Source organism: Maniola hyperantus, chromosome 21, assembly GCF_902806685.2.
Source record: "Maniola hyperantus chromosome 21, iAphHyp1.2, whole genome shotgun sequence".
Taxonomy (NCBI): Eukaryota; Metazoa; Arthropoda; class Insecta; order Lepidoptera; family Nymphalidae; genus Maniola; species Maniola hyperantus.
In genome coordinates, this window is record NC_048556.1 from 332,457 (window position 1) to 352,316 (window position 19,860).

Below are 19,860 nucleotides of genomic sequence, written 5' to 3' on the forward strand. Positions count from 1 at the left end.
CGGATGGAATCTCAGAATCAACTTTTTTTCTGTATTCAGTCCAAAGGACATTTCAGGACCGTCTCTTTGCCTATTTACCTATTCAGTTATCAGAAGCTGCTTAAGGTTTTAGATATTATAGGGATTTTTTCAAGCTTTTTCTGATGGATATCACGATTCAATTTTGTCTATTTTTCAATTTATCTGTACCTACTGGTATAGGTTTACTATTTTTTGCTTTCCTATTTTTTCACACCCATATTGTGTCTCACAAACAAAATCAAAAAATTGCCACGGGATTGGAAAAACCTAAATTCGCTCCGACGAAGTCGTGATGGTTATCATCTTAGTACGCGACAGGTTGAGATCGCAATCGGGGGGGGGGGGGGGGGGGGGGTGTCCCCCGCACACCCGCACAACCCCCGCGCTAACCCGGTGCGGAATAGCACGGGTGACGTGCGAGTGTGCGGGGCGTCCCCACGCCTCATACCCCGATTGCCATCTCGACCTGTCGCGGACTAAAGTTACCTAATTATAAAATAATGTTCATCTTTTAAAATGTTTTAAATTGCTTCTTAATTATCTAATTAAACAAAAATGGGTATTTAACAATTGATACTATCAGATCCTCAGATTAACTCTTAGATCAGTTCCAACGTGTTATTCCCAAAATAAAAAAGTTCCCCTGAAAATTTTCTGCTGCTTTCAGTGCCATCTATACCACTAACATTGTACTAAGATAACAAAGTTGAGCCCGAGAGATGCCTGAGAGGGACACTTTGATAGAGGATTCCTCTCGCAGGAGACGCACCGGGTGCTGGAGGGCGCAATGACGACCTCCGGCCTCCGTGAGTACTCGACCCGTGGCGTGTGGCGTTCGTTCGTCACTCCAAACGTGGCCAGGCACCATTGACTTATTATAGTACTAGATGATGCCCGCGACTTCGTCCGCGTGGATTTAAGTTTTTAAAAATCTTAACTCTTTGATTTTCTAGGATAAAAAGTAGCCTATGTCCTTCCCCGGGATGCAAGCTATCGCTGCACAAAATTTCGTCAAAATCACGAATGGGTTGTGAAAGGCTAGTAGACAGGCAGACAGACAGACAGACACACTTTCGCATTTATAATATTAGTATGGAGTATGGAAGTATAGATGGATGTAGTTGAAAACGAAATATTATAGTAAAATGGTTTTTCTGTCGCTTGGTATATTTTAATGCTGTAGTAGTAGTATTTACATTAACGAACTTCAAAAATTTCTCCTCTTTCATTTGACACCCCACTCGATTCGATACAAAAAAAAAGTTTGAGACCCCACTTTTTTAGGTGCAACATCCGCCATATTAATTTTGTTCATTTAAAATGTAGCATATTATGTCACCCGGGCTATAAGAACAAATCGATTGACATCTCATTCATCAAAATTGGTTCAGTAGCTTAGGCGCTACGGTGGAACACACATAAATACATACCTACATAGACTGTTAAAATCGTAAACCTTCCTTTTGGCTTTGCCGAAGTCGGGTAAAAACTAGTGTTTCATAAAAACAAAACACCTGATAGGTATTCTTAGTTTCTTAAAATCATAATCTATTGATACTTATTTGATTATTAATTCCTACAATTAATAAAATAAGCCTCTTGTAGTGATAATGATACTAAGATTTAGATAACTTGCGATAAAAAAATAGTATATAAGCTTAGTAAATACAAAAGTCACTTTATTAGTGAAAATAATACTTACAATGGTAGCGCTCCTAATCTTGAGTTTCGCCCTGTTCTCAGGTAAAAAAAATTATACCTAAGTTTATTTATTTATTTATTTGTGTACACTTTATTGCACACAACACAGAGTAAACATTGAAAAAACATACAAGGATCTTAATCTAATAGCTGTAGCATGCAAAGGCGGCCTTATCGCTAAAGCGATCTCTTCCAGGCAACCTTTGACGAAAGAAATCACGAAAGCACGAGTTGGAAGTTTTTGTACGTCCGGCAAAATCTTTATTTAAATTTGCATTTATGTTTATCATCATTATTTTCAACCCATCTCTGGCCAACGAACCATGGGACTCCTTTCAGGATGAAGGGTTTAAAGTTAAAAGTAATTAGTTAAAAGTATTCATACAACGTAAACTTATTTAAAAATCCTATTACAATAATTCAAAGGATTATTTAATTTAAATGATAAAAAAGCTTGGGAAATTCTAATAAGGCGATTTTGTAAAGTGGTGATACTAACAAAAAAAATAAAAACCGACTTCGATACACAAACACTAAAATTTGAAAAATAATTTAATTTATTACCGAATATATTATGTATATTACAAGAGTTAATATAGTTCCATAATAATACTTTTTGGTGCCGGTGCCAATTAGCTTTAGCTGCGCGAATCGTCTAGACTTCATATTTTTATGAGACTCCACAATGGCACCTCATTGGCACCGACCCCAAAAATATTATATTATTAATATGTTTGTTAGTAATATTTATTATCACTATTATCATTATCTAACAAATCAAAAAGTACAGTACCCAATTTGAATAAATGATTTGACTTTGACTTTCACTTATCTACCACATAGACTCGGTTTTTTTAAAATAAAAATGGCGAACAGACGAGCAGAGGCGGGTCTGATGTTAAGTGATTACCGCCGCCCATGAACATTTGCAGTACCAGATGAACCACCAACACGTTGCCGGCCTTTCGGAAATTTGTTGGTCCGCCCCTTGAATAACCCCATGTTGTAATCTAATGGGAACACCGCCGAAGGTAGTTGATTCCACAGGTTGCTTGAGAAGTCCGAAGCCTACTTATGAACTTTTTATATTTCTTTAAAGGTGCTGCATCAGCTTTTCAGTTGGAAAGTAAGCAAAACAGGCATCTTTTGGCCCTCGAACAGTTTCCCTCGGTAGCGCAAGTTCAGTTCTATACCCCGGGGGGCTCCCTGGACTGGACGCAAAACTGTGCTGCCTCGATCCTGAACCAGCTGTACGTGCTGTCCGCTGCGAGCTGCTTCTCTGGACCGTAAGTGAAGCGGTAAACTATAATCTACATAGTGCAGGTTGAGTTTTATTCTCAGGCAGTGGCGTGCAGCTCATAGAAGCATAAACGCACTGCTTACCCTCATTGTAATAAATCAATGCTTATTTTTCATTATAACCTGCCGTAAAATAAGTTCATACCTAAATGCATACCCTGGCTTGAACTCCTGTGCACGCCACTGTTCTCAGGGTACCCCTGTATGGATGTATGGCCGTTCTTATGTCCGCTTGTAACTACTGAATGGCTCAACCGATTTGACGTATATTAAACTAGCTGATGCCCGCGACTTCGTCCGCGTGGATTTACGTTTTTAAAAATGCCGCGGGAACTCTTTGATTTTCCGGGATAAAAAGTAGCCAATGTGTTAATCGAGGGTATAATCTATCTTCATTCCAAATTACAGCCAAATCCGTCCAGTAGTTTTTGCGTGAAGGAGTAACAAACATACACACACCCACACATAAAAACTTTCGCCTTTATAATATTAGTGTGATTCCTCGCTACGCTCAGGATTCAATGAAATCATTCGCTTCGCTCTGAATTCAAAATAACGCTCTCGAGGAACAAAGTTTCAAGGAACCCGTGCTTTCGTGATTCCTTTCGTCAAAGGTTGCCTGCGATAAGGCCGCCTTTGCATGCTACGGCTATTAGATTAAGATCCTTGTATGTTCTTATTATGTTTACTTGTTGTTGTTGTCTGCTATAAAGTATCATCATCATCATCATGATCATCCCATCGCCGGCTCACTACAGAGCACGGGTCTCCTCCCAGAGAGAAGGGTTTTGGCCATAGTCTACCACGCTGGCCATGTGCGGATTGGTAGACTTCACACACCTTTGAGAGAATTATGGAGAACTCTCAGGCATGCAGGTTTCCTAACGATGTTTTCCTTCACCGTTAAAGCAAGTGTTATTTAATTACTTAAAACGCACATAACTCTGAAATGTTAGAGGTGCGTGCCCGGGATCGAACCCCCGACCTCCGATTATAAGGCGGACGTCCTAACCACTAGGCGATCACAGCTTGTGTTGTTGTTGTGTGCAATAAAGTATAAATAAACAAAATAAAAATAAAGTATCGCTTTGGCTCCTTGTGACACAAATGACTATTTATAAATACTATCTGTCCCGGCTTTACTCACGTGCGTCGTCGACGTTAGCCCGACTAGTTTCGAACCCATACGGGGTCCTTTTTCAAGGGAGTCTGTCCGCGCACGCGCCGCGGTTTTGACTGCGGGACGCACGTGCCGCTGCCCGTAGAGCTCGTTGTGAGGGTGGCTGGGGTGGGGGGAGACAGCTGCCGATCGTCTCCCGACAGTTCCTGCTGTTCTTCATCACTGGAACTGTCACCGAAATCCAGGCACGCGGAGCTAATGGTGTCCCGTCCCACGACTGATGCCCTTGTCTTAGCGTCAAAAAGCGGTTTCCACGCTGAGGGTAGCATCCATCCATTGTCACGATTGAAATTCGGGTGGCGACTAATTTCGATCGCTTCCCGTATCTTCCGCGGTACTAGAAACTTTTCCCGGGACAATACGGAAACCTTGTCGAATCGTATGTAGTGCGTCGTACCCGAATTTTGGATATGTTCTGCTATTGCTGACCCATTGGTGTCTACATATTGGTAGTTTAAACGCTAAAATAAATGACTATTTCTTCTTTTTATAGAAACTATCCAGGTCCAGCGCATCGTCGTATCCGGGTCGGAACCAACTATGGCTCAATGGGCGGAGGACAGGTCGTCTACGTGAGCATAGCGATGAACTATGAAGGCAACAACAGTAGCGCTGCCGTCGTCCACGACATATCGGTCGTGAGGTTGACGAGTCGTCTGGTGTATAGCGACCTCGCGAGGCAGGCGTCCTTATTACGTCAAGGCTCTGTCGTCCCTATTGGTGTAGCGATCAAGCAACTGGGCTGGGGAGGTGTAAGTTAATTAATTTTTTTAGGGTTCCGTACTTACCTCAAAAGCAAAAAATTAACCCTTAAAGTAAGTAAGTACAAGTAAAATATGCTTTATTGTACACCAAAACCAATAGACATATAACAAAGATAGCAGGTAGAGGTTAGGGTAAAGAATATTATAAAAATTAAAGAAAGCGGAAGGGGTGTACTAATAGGATTACTTCGGTGTTCGTGATTTTTATAAATTGCAATATTATTGCAAATAAAACATCTGACTGACGCTAGAGGTCAACGAACGTTGCGTAAGTAGGCCATTCGAAGTCAATGCCACGTCATAGGTGGGGCATTGATCCTAGTTTTGAACGTAATACATTGCGGGTTGGAAAAATACTAAATCACTAAAACTACAAAATAAGGCAAATGGTTATTGGTATTGGATTGTGTTTAGATAGTATAGCAATAACGCTAAGTTTTTGCTAGCGTTCTGGTTACACCCTGTATTGTATGTATGATATAAGTAAAACCTCTTTTCTTTTCTTCCAGAGATATGCTGTCCCGCTTCAAATTGCTAACCTCACAACCTACAGAAGCTCGGTAGACCAACCATCCAATTTGATAACAGCTGTGTCCCCTTGGGGTAGCTCTGCCTGGGCCAACACTGACGCGGGAGGGCCCTGGATCTGGGAAGGTGTCACTGTCGGAGTCAGACCTGCGTTCGATGTGCTTTTAAACAAAACTAGATATGTGCTCTCCGCAACATCGATTGCGAGTTATACCGATTGGATTATCAGAGTCGCACGGTAGTCGGCAGTGGCACATGAGTAGATACTCGTGTGGCAGTGGCACATGAGTAGATACTCGTGTGGCAGTGGCACATGAGTAGATACTCGTGTGGCAGTGGCACATGAGTAGATACTCGTGTGGCAGTGGCACATGAGTAGATACTCGTGTGGCAGTGGCACATGAGTAGATACTCGTGTGGCAGTGGCACATGAGTAGATACTCGTGTGGCAGTGGCACATGAGTAGATACTCGTGTGGCAGTGGCACATGAGTAGATACTCGTGTGGCAGTGGCACATGAGTAGATACTCGTGTGGCAGTGGCACATGAGTAGATACTCGTGTGGCAGTGGCACATGAGTAGATACTCGTGTGGCAGTGGCACATGAGTAGATACTCGTGTGGCAGTGGCACATGAGTAGATACTCGTGTGGCAGTGGCACATGAGTAGATACTCGTGTGGCAGTGGCACATGAGTAGATACTCGTGTGGCAGTGGCACATGAGTAGATACTCGTGTGGCAGTGGCACATGAGTAGATACTCGTGTGGCAGTGGCACATGAGTAGATACTCGTGTGGCAGTGGCACATGAGTAGATACTCGTGTGGCAGTGGCACATGAGTAGATACTCGTGTGGCAGTGGCACATGAGTAGATACTCGTGTGGCAGTGGCACATGAGTAGATACTCGTGTGGCAGTGGCACATGAGTAGATACTCGTGTGGCAGTGGCACATGAGTAGATACTCGTGTGGCAGTGGCACATGAGTAGATACTCGTGTGGCAGTGGCACATGAGTAGATACTCGTGTGGCAGTGGCACATGAGTAGATACTCGTGTGGCAGTGGCACATGAGTAGATACTCGTGTGGCAGTGGCACATGAGTAGATACTCGTGTGGCAGTGGCACATGAGTAGATACTCGTGTGGCAGTGGCACATGAGTAGATACTCGTGTGGCAGTGGCACATGAGTAGATACTCGTGTGGCAGTGGCACATGAGTAGATACTCGTGTGGCAGTGGCACATGAGTAGATACTCGTGTGGCAGTGGCACATGAGTAGATACTCGTGTGGCAGTGGCACATGAGTAGATACTCGTGTGGCAGTGGCACATGAGTAGATACTCGTGTGGCAGTGGCACATGAGTAGATACTCGTGTGGCAGTGGCACATGAGTAGATACTCGTGTGGCAGTGGCACATGAGTAGATACTCGTGTGGCAGTGGCACATGAGTAGATACTCGTGTGGCAGTGGCACATGAGTAGATACTCGTGTGGCAGTGGCACATGAGTAGATACTCGTGTGGCAGTGGCACATGAGTAGATACTCGTGTGGCAGTGGCACATGAGTAGATACTCGTGTGGCAGTGGCACATGAGTAGATACTCGTGTGGCAGTGGCACATGAGTAGATACTCGTGTGGCAGTGGCACATGAGTAGATACTCGTGTGGCAGTGGCACATGAGTAGATACTCGTGTGGCAGTGGCACATGAGTAGATACTCGTGTGGCAGTGGCACATGAGTAGATACTCGTGTGGCAGTGGCACATGAGTAGATACTCGTGTGGCAGTGGCACATGAGTAGATACTCGTGTGGCAGTGGCACATGAGTAGATACTCGTGTGGCAGTGGCACATGAGTAGATACTCGTGTGGCAGTGGCACATGAGTAGATACTCGTGTGGCAGTGGCACATGAGTAGATACTCGTGTGGCAGTGGCACATGAGTAGATATGTGATAGTGGTGTTGGAAGAAGCTTAATTCTAGGTTCGAATCTATGAACCAAAAATAAATAAAATAAAATGGCTTTTAAATTATTATTATACCTACGTCTTATAGGATTAGTGTTCCGTACCTTAAAAGGAAAAACGGAACCCTTATAGGATCACTTTGTTGTCTGTCTGTCTGTCTGTCCGTCTGTCCGTCTGTCTGTCAAGCAACCTCGAGGGTACTTCCCGTTGGTCTAAAATCATGAAATTTGGCAGGTAGGTAGGTCTTATAGCAGACATTAGGAGAAAAATCTGAAACCCGTGATTTTGTGGTTACGTCACTAATACTAAGTACGTAATAAAACTAATAATTAGTATTTTCAATTTTCGAAGTAAGATAACTATATCAAGTGGGGTATCATATGAAAGGGCTTCGCCTGTGCATTTCAAAACAGATTTTTATTTATTTTTATGCATCATAGTTTTTGAATTATCGTGCAAAATGACGAAAAAATACGACTGTAATACGGAACCCTCGTTGCGCGAGCCTGACTCGCACTTGGCCGGTTTTTTTTATGTAGACCGAAAACGCTTATTGCTCGAAAAAACAGCTCACAAAGCGTGGTGGCAGTCGCAGGAAGGGCCCGATGCGATATTCGTGTTTTGGCTCTTATGAAAACGCTCAGGACGCAAAAAAAAAGTCAAAACGTTTATTATTTATAAGTAGGTAAAAAAAATACGCTTTTTGATAGTCGGTTTGCATTTGTAAGATTATGCGTTATGCGTTGTGGCAATCACATAAAATTTTTTTACAAAAAAAATAAAAACCGACTTCGATACACAAGCACTAAAAATTGAAAAATAATTTAATTTATTACCGAATATATTATGTATACAAGAGTTAATATAGTTCCATAATAATATTTTTTGGTGCCGATGCCAATTAGCTTTAGCTGCGCGAATCGTCTAGACTTCATATTTTTATGAGACTCCACAATGGCACCTCATTGGCACCAACCCCAAAAATATTATTATGGAACTATATTAACTCTTGTATACATAATAATATATTCGGTAATAAATTAAATTATTTTTCAATTTTTAGTGTTTGTGTATCGAAGTCGGTTTTTATTTTTTTGTAAAAAAAAAAATCTTTTACAATTTTTAGTGGCCCCATGGAATGGAAAATCTACTGTTTACTAAGCTATTACACTGATCGCGAGCAATTTACTCTTATCCGTTGAGGAGTTCCAGTATCTATCTTCGAAGATGTTCATCAAATCTTCACCAAATTTAAATGGGACCAACTTTGAAGTATACCTTTTCAAACAAAAAAAGAATTTTCAAAATCGGTCCAGGCGTCTTCGAGTAATCGGGGAACATACTTAAAAAAAAAAAAAAGATTCCGACGAATTGAGAACCTCCTCCTTTTTTTGAAGTGGGTTAAAAAAGGCCACTGAGAAATTCGTGTCGTGACTACGATGTTGTACGACCACAACGCTTGTAGAAATAAAGAAAAGCCATGGTGCGATCTGAGCACTAAGTTGTTTAATCCCCGTCCCCCTTACTAAAGGCTATTTACTCCTAAAGGCAGGAGTGGAATTAAAAAAAAAACATTTTTAACGTCTTAGCGGATGTTTACGCCATAATAGCTATTTGCATGCCAAATTTCAGCCCGATCCGTCCAGTAGTTTGAGCTGTGCGTTGATAGATGAGTAGGTAAGTCAGTCAGTTAGTCTGTAAGTCAGCTTTTTATCTGTAAGTATGTATAAAATTCAAAGTCCTGACTGACTGACTGATTGACTGACTTATATATCAACGCCTAAACCGCTGGTCCTACAGACATGAAATTTGGAGGGTGTGTTCTTTGTAAAGAGTAGGTATATCCACTAAGTTGCGAGCACAAGCTAGTTTTATATATAACTAGCTAATGCTCGCGACTTCGTCCGCGTGGACTACACAAATTTCAAACCCGTATTTAACCCCCTTAGGAGTTGAATTTTCAAAAACCCTTTCTTAGCGGATGCCTACGTCATAATAGCTATCTGCATGCCAAATTTCAGCCCGATCCGTTCAGTAGTTTGAGCTGTGCGTTGATAGATCAGTCAGTCAGTCACCTTTTCCTTTCATATATTTAGAACTAGCTAATGCTCGCGACTACGTCCGCGTGGACTACACAAATTTCAAACCCCTATTTCACCCCCTTAGGGATTGAATTTTCAAAAATCCTTTCTTAGCGGATGCCTGCGTCATAATAGCTATCTGCATGCCAAATTTCAGCCCGATCCGTCCTGTAGATTGAGCTGTGCGTTGATAGATCAGTCAGTCAGTCAGTCAGTCACCTTTTCCTTTCATATATTTAGAAATCTAGTGCGAATAAGGCCAATTATAAACAGTGTCAACTATCCAATCCGTGTACGAAGCTACAGCAGTACTTATACCTGGATAAGTTCCGTTAGCACAGCTGTATCCTCCTGATATTATGCCAACAACAATATGTCCCAAGTACATAGGCCCGCCTGAGTCCCCATGGCAGGCGTCGCGACCCCCAACGTCTAGGACTCCCGAGCAGATCATGGTTGGGGTAACAGTTATTGGTATTCCTAACTTGGAGTACCTTTCAGCGCAAAGCCTGTTGTTGATGGTATAGACTGAGACGTCGCGAAGGATTTGGGAGATTGGACCCGCTTCCTGAAAGTTGAAGAAGGTATAAAAGTTTCTGATACGAAGCGCCAGCAATTATTAGTATTTATAAATCCATATTAATATTATAAATGCGAAAGTGTGTCTGTCCGCTAGCTTTTCACGGCCTATCCGTTCAACCAATTTTAACAATATTTGGTACAGAGATAGCTTGCATCCCGGGGATAAAACATAGGCTTCTTTTTATCCCGGAAAATAGAAGAGTTCCCACGGGATTTTAAAAACCAAATCAACGCAGACGAAGTCGCGGGCATCATCTAGTAAATAATAAATAAAAATATTTTTTATTCAATTAAACTTTTACAAGTAAGTAGATACTTTTGAATCGTCAAATGCATCTACCACTGGTTCGGAATGCCTTTCCTACCGAGAAGAACCAGCAAGAAACTCAGCGGTGAAAATTGCAAAAAAATTGCATCTATAAAAATTGCATGTAAAAATTGCATGTAAAAAATTGCATGTAAAAAATTGCATGTAGAAAATTATTGTTACTTACAGAAATCCGTCCCCAACCAGCAAGCACCACCACGGTATTATCAGGAATGTCTGAGTTAGCATACACAATAGTAGCCTGTCTGACAGTCGGGCTGTACGTCAGAGGGGTGAACAGCCTGATAACGCTGATATCTGCCTCTAAGCCGTTGGTGCCGTATGTTGGATGCTTCACGGTGGAGTCTACGTAGACGATACTACCACCAAAGTTGCGGTAGGTGGCACCAGCTCGGACGCGACGGTATGGAAACTCCAAGTTCCTGAAAGTTACATTTTTTCTCTCACTATCTCTTTTAAACTCTTATAGGATCACTTTGTTTTCTGTCTGTTAAGAAACCTAAAGGGTACTTCCCTGTAGTTTCCCTAAACGCTAATTTGCTTGACGGCACGGTTTTGCCTGTAGGGTGGTAACTAGCCATAGCTGAATCCTTCTACCAGACCATACCAGAAATCTAGACATTTTAAAATTTCCAAACCCCTGCTGGGAATCGAACCCGGAACCTCCCACTAATAAGACAGTAGCGCTTACCACTGCGCCAGGGAGGTCGTCAAAATACCTACCATCCAGTAAAACACTGAGCAGCAGACAAGATGAATCTAGAAGTGAGGATGCTTCCAGCACAGTCCTGTGACCAGGAGCCAGTCACTTGACTCAGCAGCTCCACTTGCACCATGGATGGGTAGTTCTCTATGGCAGTGGGATTCCCTCCCACTATCCTTTCAGGGTAAGAAAGGACACCTGGTTAAAATAAGATGTTGTGAACATTTTGGTTATACATACCGGTTAAGTGCGCGTTGGATTCGCACAAGAAGGATTGCGTACCATCGTACGAGAAATAACACTTTTTAAGTAATTTTGTTTCATTTGCATGACGGCCATTTTGAAACTTTCATTATTTTCGGCTGTAGCGGAAATACATACACATTCTGAGAAAATTTCAACTCTACGTATTACTGTTCATCAGATAGAGCAAGCGTGAAGACAGATACGCAATAACAGGAGATGATGTGGGTAACAGGAGAGGATGTGGGTAACAGGAGATGATGTGGGTAACAGGAGATGATGTGGGTAACAGGAGATGATGTGGGTAACAGGAGATGATGTGGGTAACAGGAGATCATGTGGGTAACAGGAGATGATGTGGGTAACAGGAGATGATGTGGGTAACAGGAGAGGATGTGGGTAACAGGAGATGATGTGGGTAACAGAAGATGATGTGGGTAACAGGAGAGGATGTGGGTAACAGGAGGTGATGTGGGTAACAGAAGATGATGTGGGTAATAGGAGACACCACGATCGGCGACGGGAATCTCCCGTATCTGTGACGTCTGCCCCAGAATGGGGAGAGTGAACTTTTTTTAAAAAAAAAAAAATAGAAGCAGATAGAAAAGAACTGTAGGGAGTCAATAAGGCGCTCCGGGAAAGAGCCATCGAGCAAGCACCGAATGGATGTCCGTTATTCGGCCCATATAACCGCAAGGTTGGTGGGGCCATGGGTGGTGGTGGCTTGTTCATGAGATACAGTCCGCTGATAGACTGATAGATAGACGGACAGATAGCGGGGGCTTAGTACTAAATAGGGTCCCACTGGCACCCTTTGGGTACGGAGCCCTAAAAGCAGCTTTAGTCTGCTCACACCCAGCATGAAGAAGAACTTTACAAGAGTGAAAATAGAAGTATATTTACCTCCTAAATGTGACACGATAAGTATCAAAAGTATTTTCATTTTAAATTGCGCCGTCAAAAAACCAAAAATACACTTTATTTTAATAATAGTAAGTACTTAATATAAATCATAATTTACACTGATCATTTAAATTCTAAACAATTTGCATAGAATATAGGTACTTATCTATAGTGACATATCGATGTTATAAAATTTTATCTGATATTCCTTGTTGCAGCTTAGGAACATTCATTTAATCTGGTAGATTCTAAAGATCGATATTCCATAGTCCATACTGATATCTTAAATATATAAAATGAAAAAGTGACTGACTGACTGACTGATCTATCAACGCACATCTTAAACTACTGGACGGATCAGGCTGAAATTCGGCATGCAGAATGCAGATAGCTATCTATTATGACGTAGCATCCGCTAAGAAGGATTTTTGAAAATTCAACCCATAAGAGTTTCGTCGGCCGATAACTTTTAAAATATTAGAAAAACCGGTTCATTAAATCGGCCATAAATCGTAAACGGTAAGTTTTACAAAAAAGTTGACAGGAAACAAAGATGCAAAATTTTATTTTCTACAATAATAATTTTTATAATTTTTACCCTAAAGTGGATAGTTTTCGAGATATCAGGAAAAAACTTTCCTTTAAGATTGCGATCGAAGCTCCACCTGGATCTGTCAGCATTTTGTGATTTTATGGTCAGTAGGTGACCCTTAACCTAAGAAACCGGCCAAGTGCGAGTCAGACTCGCGCAATGAGGGTTCCGTACTACAGTCGTATTTTATTGCACGATAATTCAAAAACTATGAAGCATAAAAATAAATAAAAATCTGTTTTAGAATGTACAGGTGAAGAATTTTCATATGATACCCCACTTGATATAGTCACTCACTTCGAAAGTTGAAAATACTAATTATTAGTTCATGACCACAATTTAATTTTTTTTGAGTGATCTAACCCTAAATTCACGGTTTTCAGATTTTTCCCCAAATATCAGCTATAAGACCTACCTACCTGCCAAATTTCATGATTCTAGGTCAACGGGAAGTACCCTGTAGCTTTCTTGACAGACAGACAACAAAGTGATCCTATAAGGGTTCCGTTTTTCCTTTTGAGGTACGAAACCCTAAAAAAAAGAAATTGGATCGGAAATTTAGTGCGAGGTTGACCAAAAAAACGGTTTTATTTACTGTGCTAAAGTACAAATGTAACATTTTCATCTGTGACACCACCCCAAATGGGTGTACAGTTCAGCATAATATCTTGCATCGTATGCGTTAACACACGATGCAGGACGCTGAAATTTTTGCTATATATTTTTTTTAGTTTTATCAATCTCTTATTTTAGAAGTTACAGGGGGGGGGGGGACACATTTTTTTTTAAAATTCAGATACAAGTTAGCCCTTGACTGCAATCTCACCAAAATTTATTTACCACTTAAACATTTTACCACTTTGGAAGTGTCTCTCGCGCAAACTATTCAGTTTAGAAAAAAATTATATTAAAAACCTCAATATCATTTTTGAAGACCTATTCATAGATACCCCACACGTATGGGTACCCCACACGTATGGGTACCCCACACGTATGGGTTTGATAAAAAAAAAATTGAGTTTCAATTCTAAACTGTATACCCCCAAAATTTATTGCTTTTTTCTATTTTTGTGTGAAAATCTTAATGTGGTTCACAGAATACATCTACTCACCAAGTTTCAACACTATAGTTCTTATAGTTTCGGAAAAAGTGGATGTGACATACGGACGGGCAGACAGACAGACAGACATGACGAATCTATAAGGGTTCCGTTTTTTGCTATTTGGCTACGGAACCCTAAAAATGGATTATAAAATAAGGCCACAATTTCTTAAAAATCATAATCTACTGATACTAACTTGATGGCAGTCGATTTTATACCTAGAAAAGCGTTGTTAAGGAATTACATTCTAAGATTACTTATGATAAAATAAAATTGAATAGTATATAAGCTAGCGATGTAAAGTCATAATACTTATATTTATTCTAAATAACATCCGTCCCGGTGTTATATTTATTCTAAATAATATCTGTCTGTACTTATATTTAGTGAACGTGAAACAATTCACAATATTAAACATGGTGGCAATCCTTATTTTGAGCTTAACTCTTTTCTCAGGTAACAAAAATTTTTTTTAAATCAGTTTAGCGTTTAAACTATCGTGATCATTATAAATAAATTTCATTATATTTATATTACTGAGCTAAGATCTGTGATAGCCAAGTGGTTAGGACATCCGCCTCCTAAATCGGAGGTCGGGGGTTCGATTCGATGCCAGGCCGACTAACTTTGCGGAGTTGTGTGCGTTTTCAAAACAATTAAATATCACTTGCCTGAACGGTGAAGGAAAACATCGTGAAAACCTGCGTCCTGCATGCCTGAGAATTCTCCATATCCTTCTTCATGTTCATGTGTGTGAAGTCTGCCAATCTGAATTGGGCCAGCGCGGCGTGGCGGACTATGGCCTAAACCCTTTTCACTCTGAGAGGAGACATACATGTTGTATCATATTTTATAAATTACTTACCTACTTCATTGAAACCCCTTTGACATTGGGTTCATAGATTATGACGGACATTGGGTTCATAGATTATGACGGTATCTGTGAAAATTTCAACTCTACCTATTACACGGTTCATGAGATAATAGATATAGCCCGCTGACAGACATACCTAGGGATGGACAGAAGAACGGAAAGACGAACAGACGGACGGACAGACGGGAAGCGGAAGCTTAGCAATAGGGTCACTTTGGCACCCTTCGGGTACAGACTATAATGGTAAAAATGCAATTACGCATTCCGCACAAGAGCGGTTATGTGGGACTCAAAAACCCTAATAAAAACCGAGGGTTCCGTACTACAGTCGTATGTTTTCGACATTTTGCACGATAATTCAAAACTTTTGATGCCCTTTCATTTTGATACTTCACTTGATATAGTTATGTGACTTCGAAAATTGAAAATAAGTACTAATTATTAGTTAATGACCACAGTTTATTTTTTTTGTGTGACCCTAAATTCACAGTTTTCAGATTTTTTTCTCTTATGTCTGCTATAAGACCTGCCTACTTGCCAAATTTCATGATTCATGAAGTCAACGGGAAGTACCCTGTAGGTTTCTTGACAGATTGACAGACAGATAGACAGACAGATAGACATTCAGAAAGACAGACAATAAAGTCATCATATAAGGGTTCCGTTTTTCCTTTTAAGCTACGGAACCCTAAAAAGATGAAATTTCTTAATTTTCAGTCAACTTCAAGACTATTTTATGTATTTTACAGGTGTAGCATCGACTTTCCGGCTGGAAGACGTGGCGGTTGCAGCACACAAAGTGACCAAGCAGCCTACGGTCCTCCAGAGGTACCCCACGGTTGTGCAGGTGGACGTGTACGACAACTTCGCCTGGATGCAGATATGTGCTGGAACTATCCTCAATGAACTGTATATAATGTCTGCTGCAACCTGCTTCTCTGGAATGTAAGATTTTTGCATTCGGCGAGCAGCTATCATCATTTTTTTATTCAGATACAAGATAGCCTTTGACTGCAATCTCACCTGGTGGTAAGTGATGATGCAATCTAAGATGGATGCGGGCTAACCTGGAAGGGGTATGGCAGTTTTTTTATTTATTAAACCCATACCCCTTTGATTTCTACACGGCATCGTACCGGAACGCTAAATTGCTTGGCGGTACGGTTTTGCCGGTAAGACGGTAACTAGCCACGGCCGAATCCTTCCACCAGTCCAGACCAGAAATTAGGAAATTATTACATTCCAAACCCCTGCCGGGAATCGAACCCGGAACCACCACTACCGGGACTAACAAGAACACACCGCTTGCCACTGCGCCAGGGAGGTCGTCGAAAGCCAGCATCGCCAGCAAACTTCCAAGCACGGGTCTGACGACCTCCCTGGCGCAGTGGTGAGCGCTGTGATCTTATTAGTGGGTGGTCTCGTGTTCGATTCCCGGCAGAGGAAATTTGAAGTTTTATTATTTCTAAATTTCCGGTCTGATCTGGTCTGGTCTGGCCATCAGTTTACATATCTATCTCTATATATAAAAATGAATCGCTGAATGTGTTGCTGATCGCAAATCTCGAGAACAGCTGAACTGATTTCGCTAATTCTTTTTTTATAATATTCCTTGAAGTACGAGGATGGTTATTACGGAGTGAAAAATTTTAAAAATTTGAATCGACTGTTAGGCGGTACGAAGTTTGCCGGGGCAGCTAGTTATATTTAAATCTGAAGTAATTAGATTCGGTAATTCAAAAGTTATGAGGCTCTGACAAACGGACAACCCTCCACCTCCCATGGCCCCACCAACCTCTCGGTTATATGGGCCGAATCGCGGGAGGGCGCCCGTTCGGTACTTGCTCTTGGCATTTTCCCGGGGCGCCTTCTTCACTCCCTACAAATTATTTTGTCTTTTCCTTGTCCCTTATGCTCACTCTCCCCCCTTGGGGGCTAGACGTCACCCGACACACGACAAACGGACAGACAGAAAAGTGCGATTTCACTCAAGTAGACTCAGAGACCTCGGTCCGCTCGGTCAACTAAACGTCATTTCAGCATGTACCCTGGGCCGCTGTATCGACGCATCCGCAGCGGAGCCAACTACCGCCAGGTTGGCGGCGCCATCAACTACGTCGACAGAGAGTACAACTTCGAGAGGAACGACACCGACCGACCAACCTTCACCCACGACATCTCCGTTGTGAGGCTGAGCGATCGCCTGTTCTTCACCCACCTCATTCGACCTTCGCCCATCCTGCAACAGGGTTCTGTCGTACCGTCGGGAATCAGACTCAGCCAATTGGGCTGGAATTCGTACAATGTAAGTTAATTTAAAAAAACCCGGGTTGTAATTTAATTGTAGGAAACACAGATCGCGGAAGAGTATTCCATACCTTAGCCATGCGTATGAGGAATGATGACGCAAAACGTTTCGTGCAAAGGAGACGTAAGCTCTCTATGCGTGTTCTATCGCCTTTATAATGGGGAATGCTCTGAACACTTTTTCACCTCATTCCACCCTCCTTTTTTCTACAACCGCACCGCACGCCTCCGTAAGCAATTTCATCCTCACCACCTGCGCGTCTGGTGCACTTCGACCGTCCGTTGTGCCAGATCCTTCTTTCCACGCACATGCAAACTGTGGAATCAACTCCCATCGGCGCGGCGGTGTTCCTACTAGATTACAACATGGGCTTATTCAAGGGGCGGACCAACAAATTCCTAAAAAGCCGGCAACGCATCAGCGGTTCCTCTGGTGCTGCAAATGTTCATGGGCGGCGGTAATCACTTAACATCAGGTGACCCACCTGCTCGTTTGCTCGCTATCTCAATTAAAAAAAAACGTCTTGCGGTGCGGTAATAAAAAAGTAAAGGGGCATAAGATCGAAAAGTTCCTGAGCACACTCTGAAATATGAAAGAAACGGAAATAATACAAGTATTAACACCAGAAAAGTGTAATAATCAGACGAATTTCATAATACTTTGTTACTTATTTAACTTTACATTGGCACTTATTCTCACAACTATCACTACAACACACAAAATTACTACAGGTAAGTAACTTCACTCTCTGACCAACCAAACACCACTAGTCCTGACTTCTAAAGTTCTTATTATGTTGCCTCGTGACGCCCCACTTACCCATGTCTCTTTCACCACTGATTTTATCGGGATCCAATAGCTGGGCAGCATGATACAACAGTGCTGCCCTCTTCATAAATCTTAGGTTTACCAATAGGCTACTTGACTCATATCTAATTTCGTCCAATAAATGATTATTTATTATAGTATTTTGCTTAAGACAACGAAATATATCAATAACAATTATTAAAAACGCAGGATGGATATATAAATCCAATTTTAAAAAATACAGTTTTTATTTTTATTTCAAACGCAGAAAACGCTGTCAGCCATGATGTGACGTCATTCAATATGTAAACAAAGAAATGTCATCCCTATGTCACGCGTGGACTAACGTAGTATCCATATATATAAAATTTAAAGTCCTGACTAACTTATATATCAACGCACAGCCTAAACATCTAACCAGCTGGTCCTAGATACATGAAATTTGGTGGGTGTGGGTGTAACATATAGGATCGTGTTGCGTATATTTATTTCACTGGGCACTCTAATCCGCAACTTTCCTGTGGTCTTTATCCATGCGTTTTTACATTCTCGGATGATACAATAACGATAATTACTATATTTTCCATGTAAACTAGTATAGAAGTCATGTTTATTAAACTTTGGGAGGTTATGCTGTTGTTTACAAATGCATGACGTCAGAGCACAGATAATCTATCGGCCAAACATGGCCGACAGTGTTTTCACCTGTCTAAGAAAAATATATTTTTAAATTAAAGTTTTACGGTTTTTAGGGCGCAAAAAAATATAGTGTTAATTTTTTTGATCTAATAGGACAAATATTAACCATTTAAGACCTACTTAAAAAAAGTGTCAACTAGCCTATTAATTTCATATCATTTAAACTTTGACAATAAAATTAAACTTAGATGTTAAAAAATATACATTATACATGTTATTATGCGCATAATATAATCTGTCTTGCATCGTGGCGACAACAAATACCCTATTTCCTACTAATATTACAAATGTGAAAGTGTGGATGTTTGGATATTTGTTACTCAATCACGCAAAAACGGCTGAACGGATTTGGATGAAATTTAGAATGGAGATAGATGTTTAACACATAGGCTACTTTTTATCTCGGAAAATCAAAGAGTTCCCGCGGAATTTTGAAAAATGTAAATCCACGCGTACGAAGTCGCGGCCATCAGCTAGTATCCTATAAATCACCGAAACTTTGTGGAGCGTAAGATACACATATTTTGTCCGCAGGATACAAACAACGCCCTCAGCAGCGCTTCAGTCACCACCTTCGTACTACCATCGAACAACACCCACTGGTTCAACAGTTCATCCAACATCATGACGGCTTACCCGAGCGCCCCTGCCTTGCTCACCGGCGATCCCGGTAGTCCCTGGATTTGGGCGAACATCACTGTGGGAATCACTCCCTGGTACAATTCGTTTGAAACTGGATCCGGGCGTGCATGCTTCGCCACTGCCGTCGCAGCCTACACCAATTGGATAATCAACGTGGCTCGCTAAAGCTTTATGCCAGTACCCGTAGTACAAGATTTTACGTCTCACCAAACCAAACCAAATTCGAGAGTCGAAATACTTCCCCGTTACAGTAAACTGGATCTTAATTGCCTTGTTTTAAAACTCAAGTTTGTCTACACTTCTACAGCCAGCGCTCCAAGCGGAAACATTGAGAAATTAAAATCAGTGGCATTGACTTCAATTCAAGGCTGTTTAGGTCCATTTTACTGTAACGCGGAAGTATTTCGACTCTCGAATTTGGTTTGGTTCACACTGCCGGAAACGACTCGTTTTACTAGTTTTGTCGCTGAGCGACGAACTTTCAAACATAAACTCGCTCAGCGATATTCGTTCAGCGATGCTCGCTCGCTTGAACA

At 41.4% G+C, this 19,860-nt stretch overlaps 3 protein-coding genes across 3 annotated transcripts; 2 read left to right on the plus strand and 1 right to left on the minus strand.

The window, feature by feature from the left end:
• The first annotated feature begins 808 nt into the window (after positions 1 to 808).
• LOC117992569 (chymotrypsin-2-like) lies at positions 809 to 7,469 on the plus strand. The gene is made up of 5 exons (XM_069505958.1): positions 809 to 827; positions 2,822 to 3,008; positions 4,695 to 4,953; positions 5,475 to 5,633; positions 7,425 to 7,469. The coding sequence occupies exons 1-5, from the start codon at positions 809 to 811 to the stop codon at positions 7,467 to 7,469; spliced, it is 669 nt and encodes a 222-aa protein (XP_069362059.1).
• A 2,315-nt stretch (positions 7,470 to 9,784) lies between these two features.
• On the minus strand, positions 9,785 to 11,538 carry LOC117992571 (trypsin, alkaline C-like). The gene is made up of 4 exons (XM_069505959.1): positions 11,535 to 11,538; positions 11,174 to 11,351; positions 10,617 to 10,872; positions 9,785 to 10,108 (listed from the first exon to the last, which is right to left on the minus strand). Exons 1-4 carry the CDS (start codon positions 11,536 to 11,538, stop codon positions 9,785 to 9,787), a joined length of 762 nt encoding a protein of 253 aa, XP_069362060.1.
• A 194-nt stretch (positions 11,539 to 11,732) lies between these two features.
• Positions 11,733 to 19,489, plus strand: LOC117992572 (trypsin beta-like). The gene is made up of 4 exons (XM_069505960.1): positions 11,733 to 11,757; positions 15,618 to 15,813; positions 16,909 to 17,173; positions 19,217 to 19,489. The coding sequence occupies exons 1-4, from the start codon at positions 11,733 to 11,735 to the stop codon at positions 19,487 to 19,489; spliced, it is 759 nt and encodes a 252-aa protein (XP_069362061.1).
• The last annotated feature ends 371 nt before the right edge of the window (positions 19,490 to 19,860 follow it).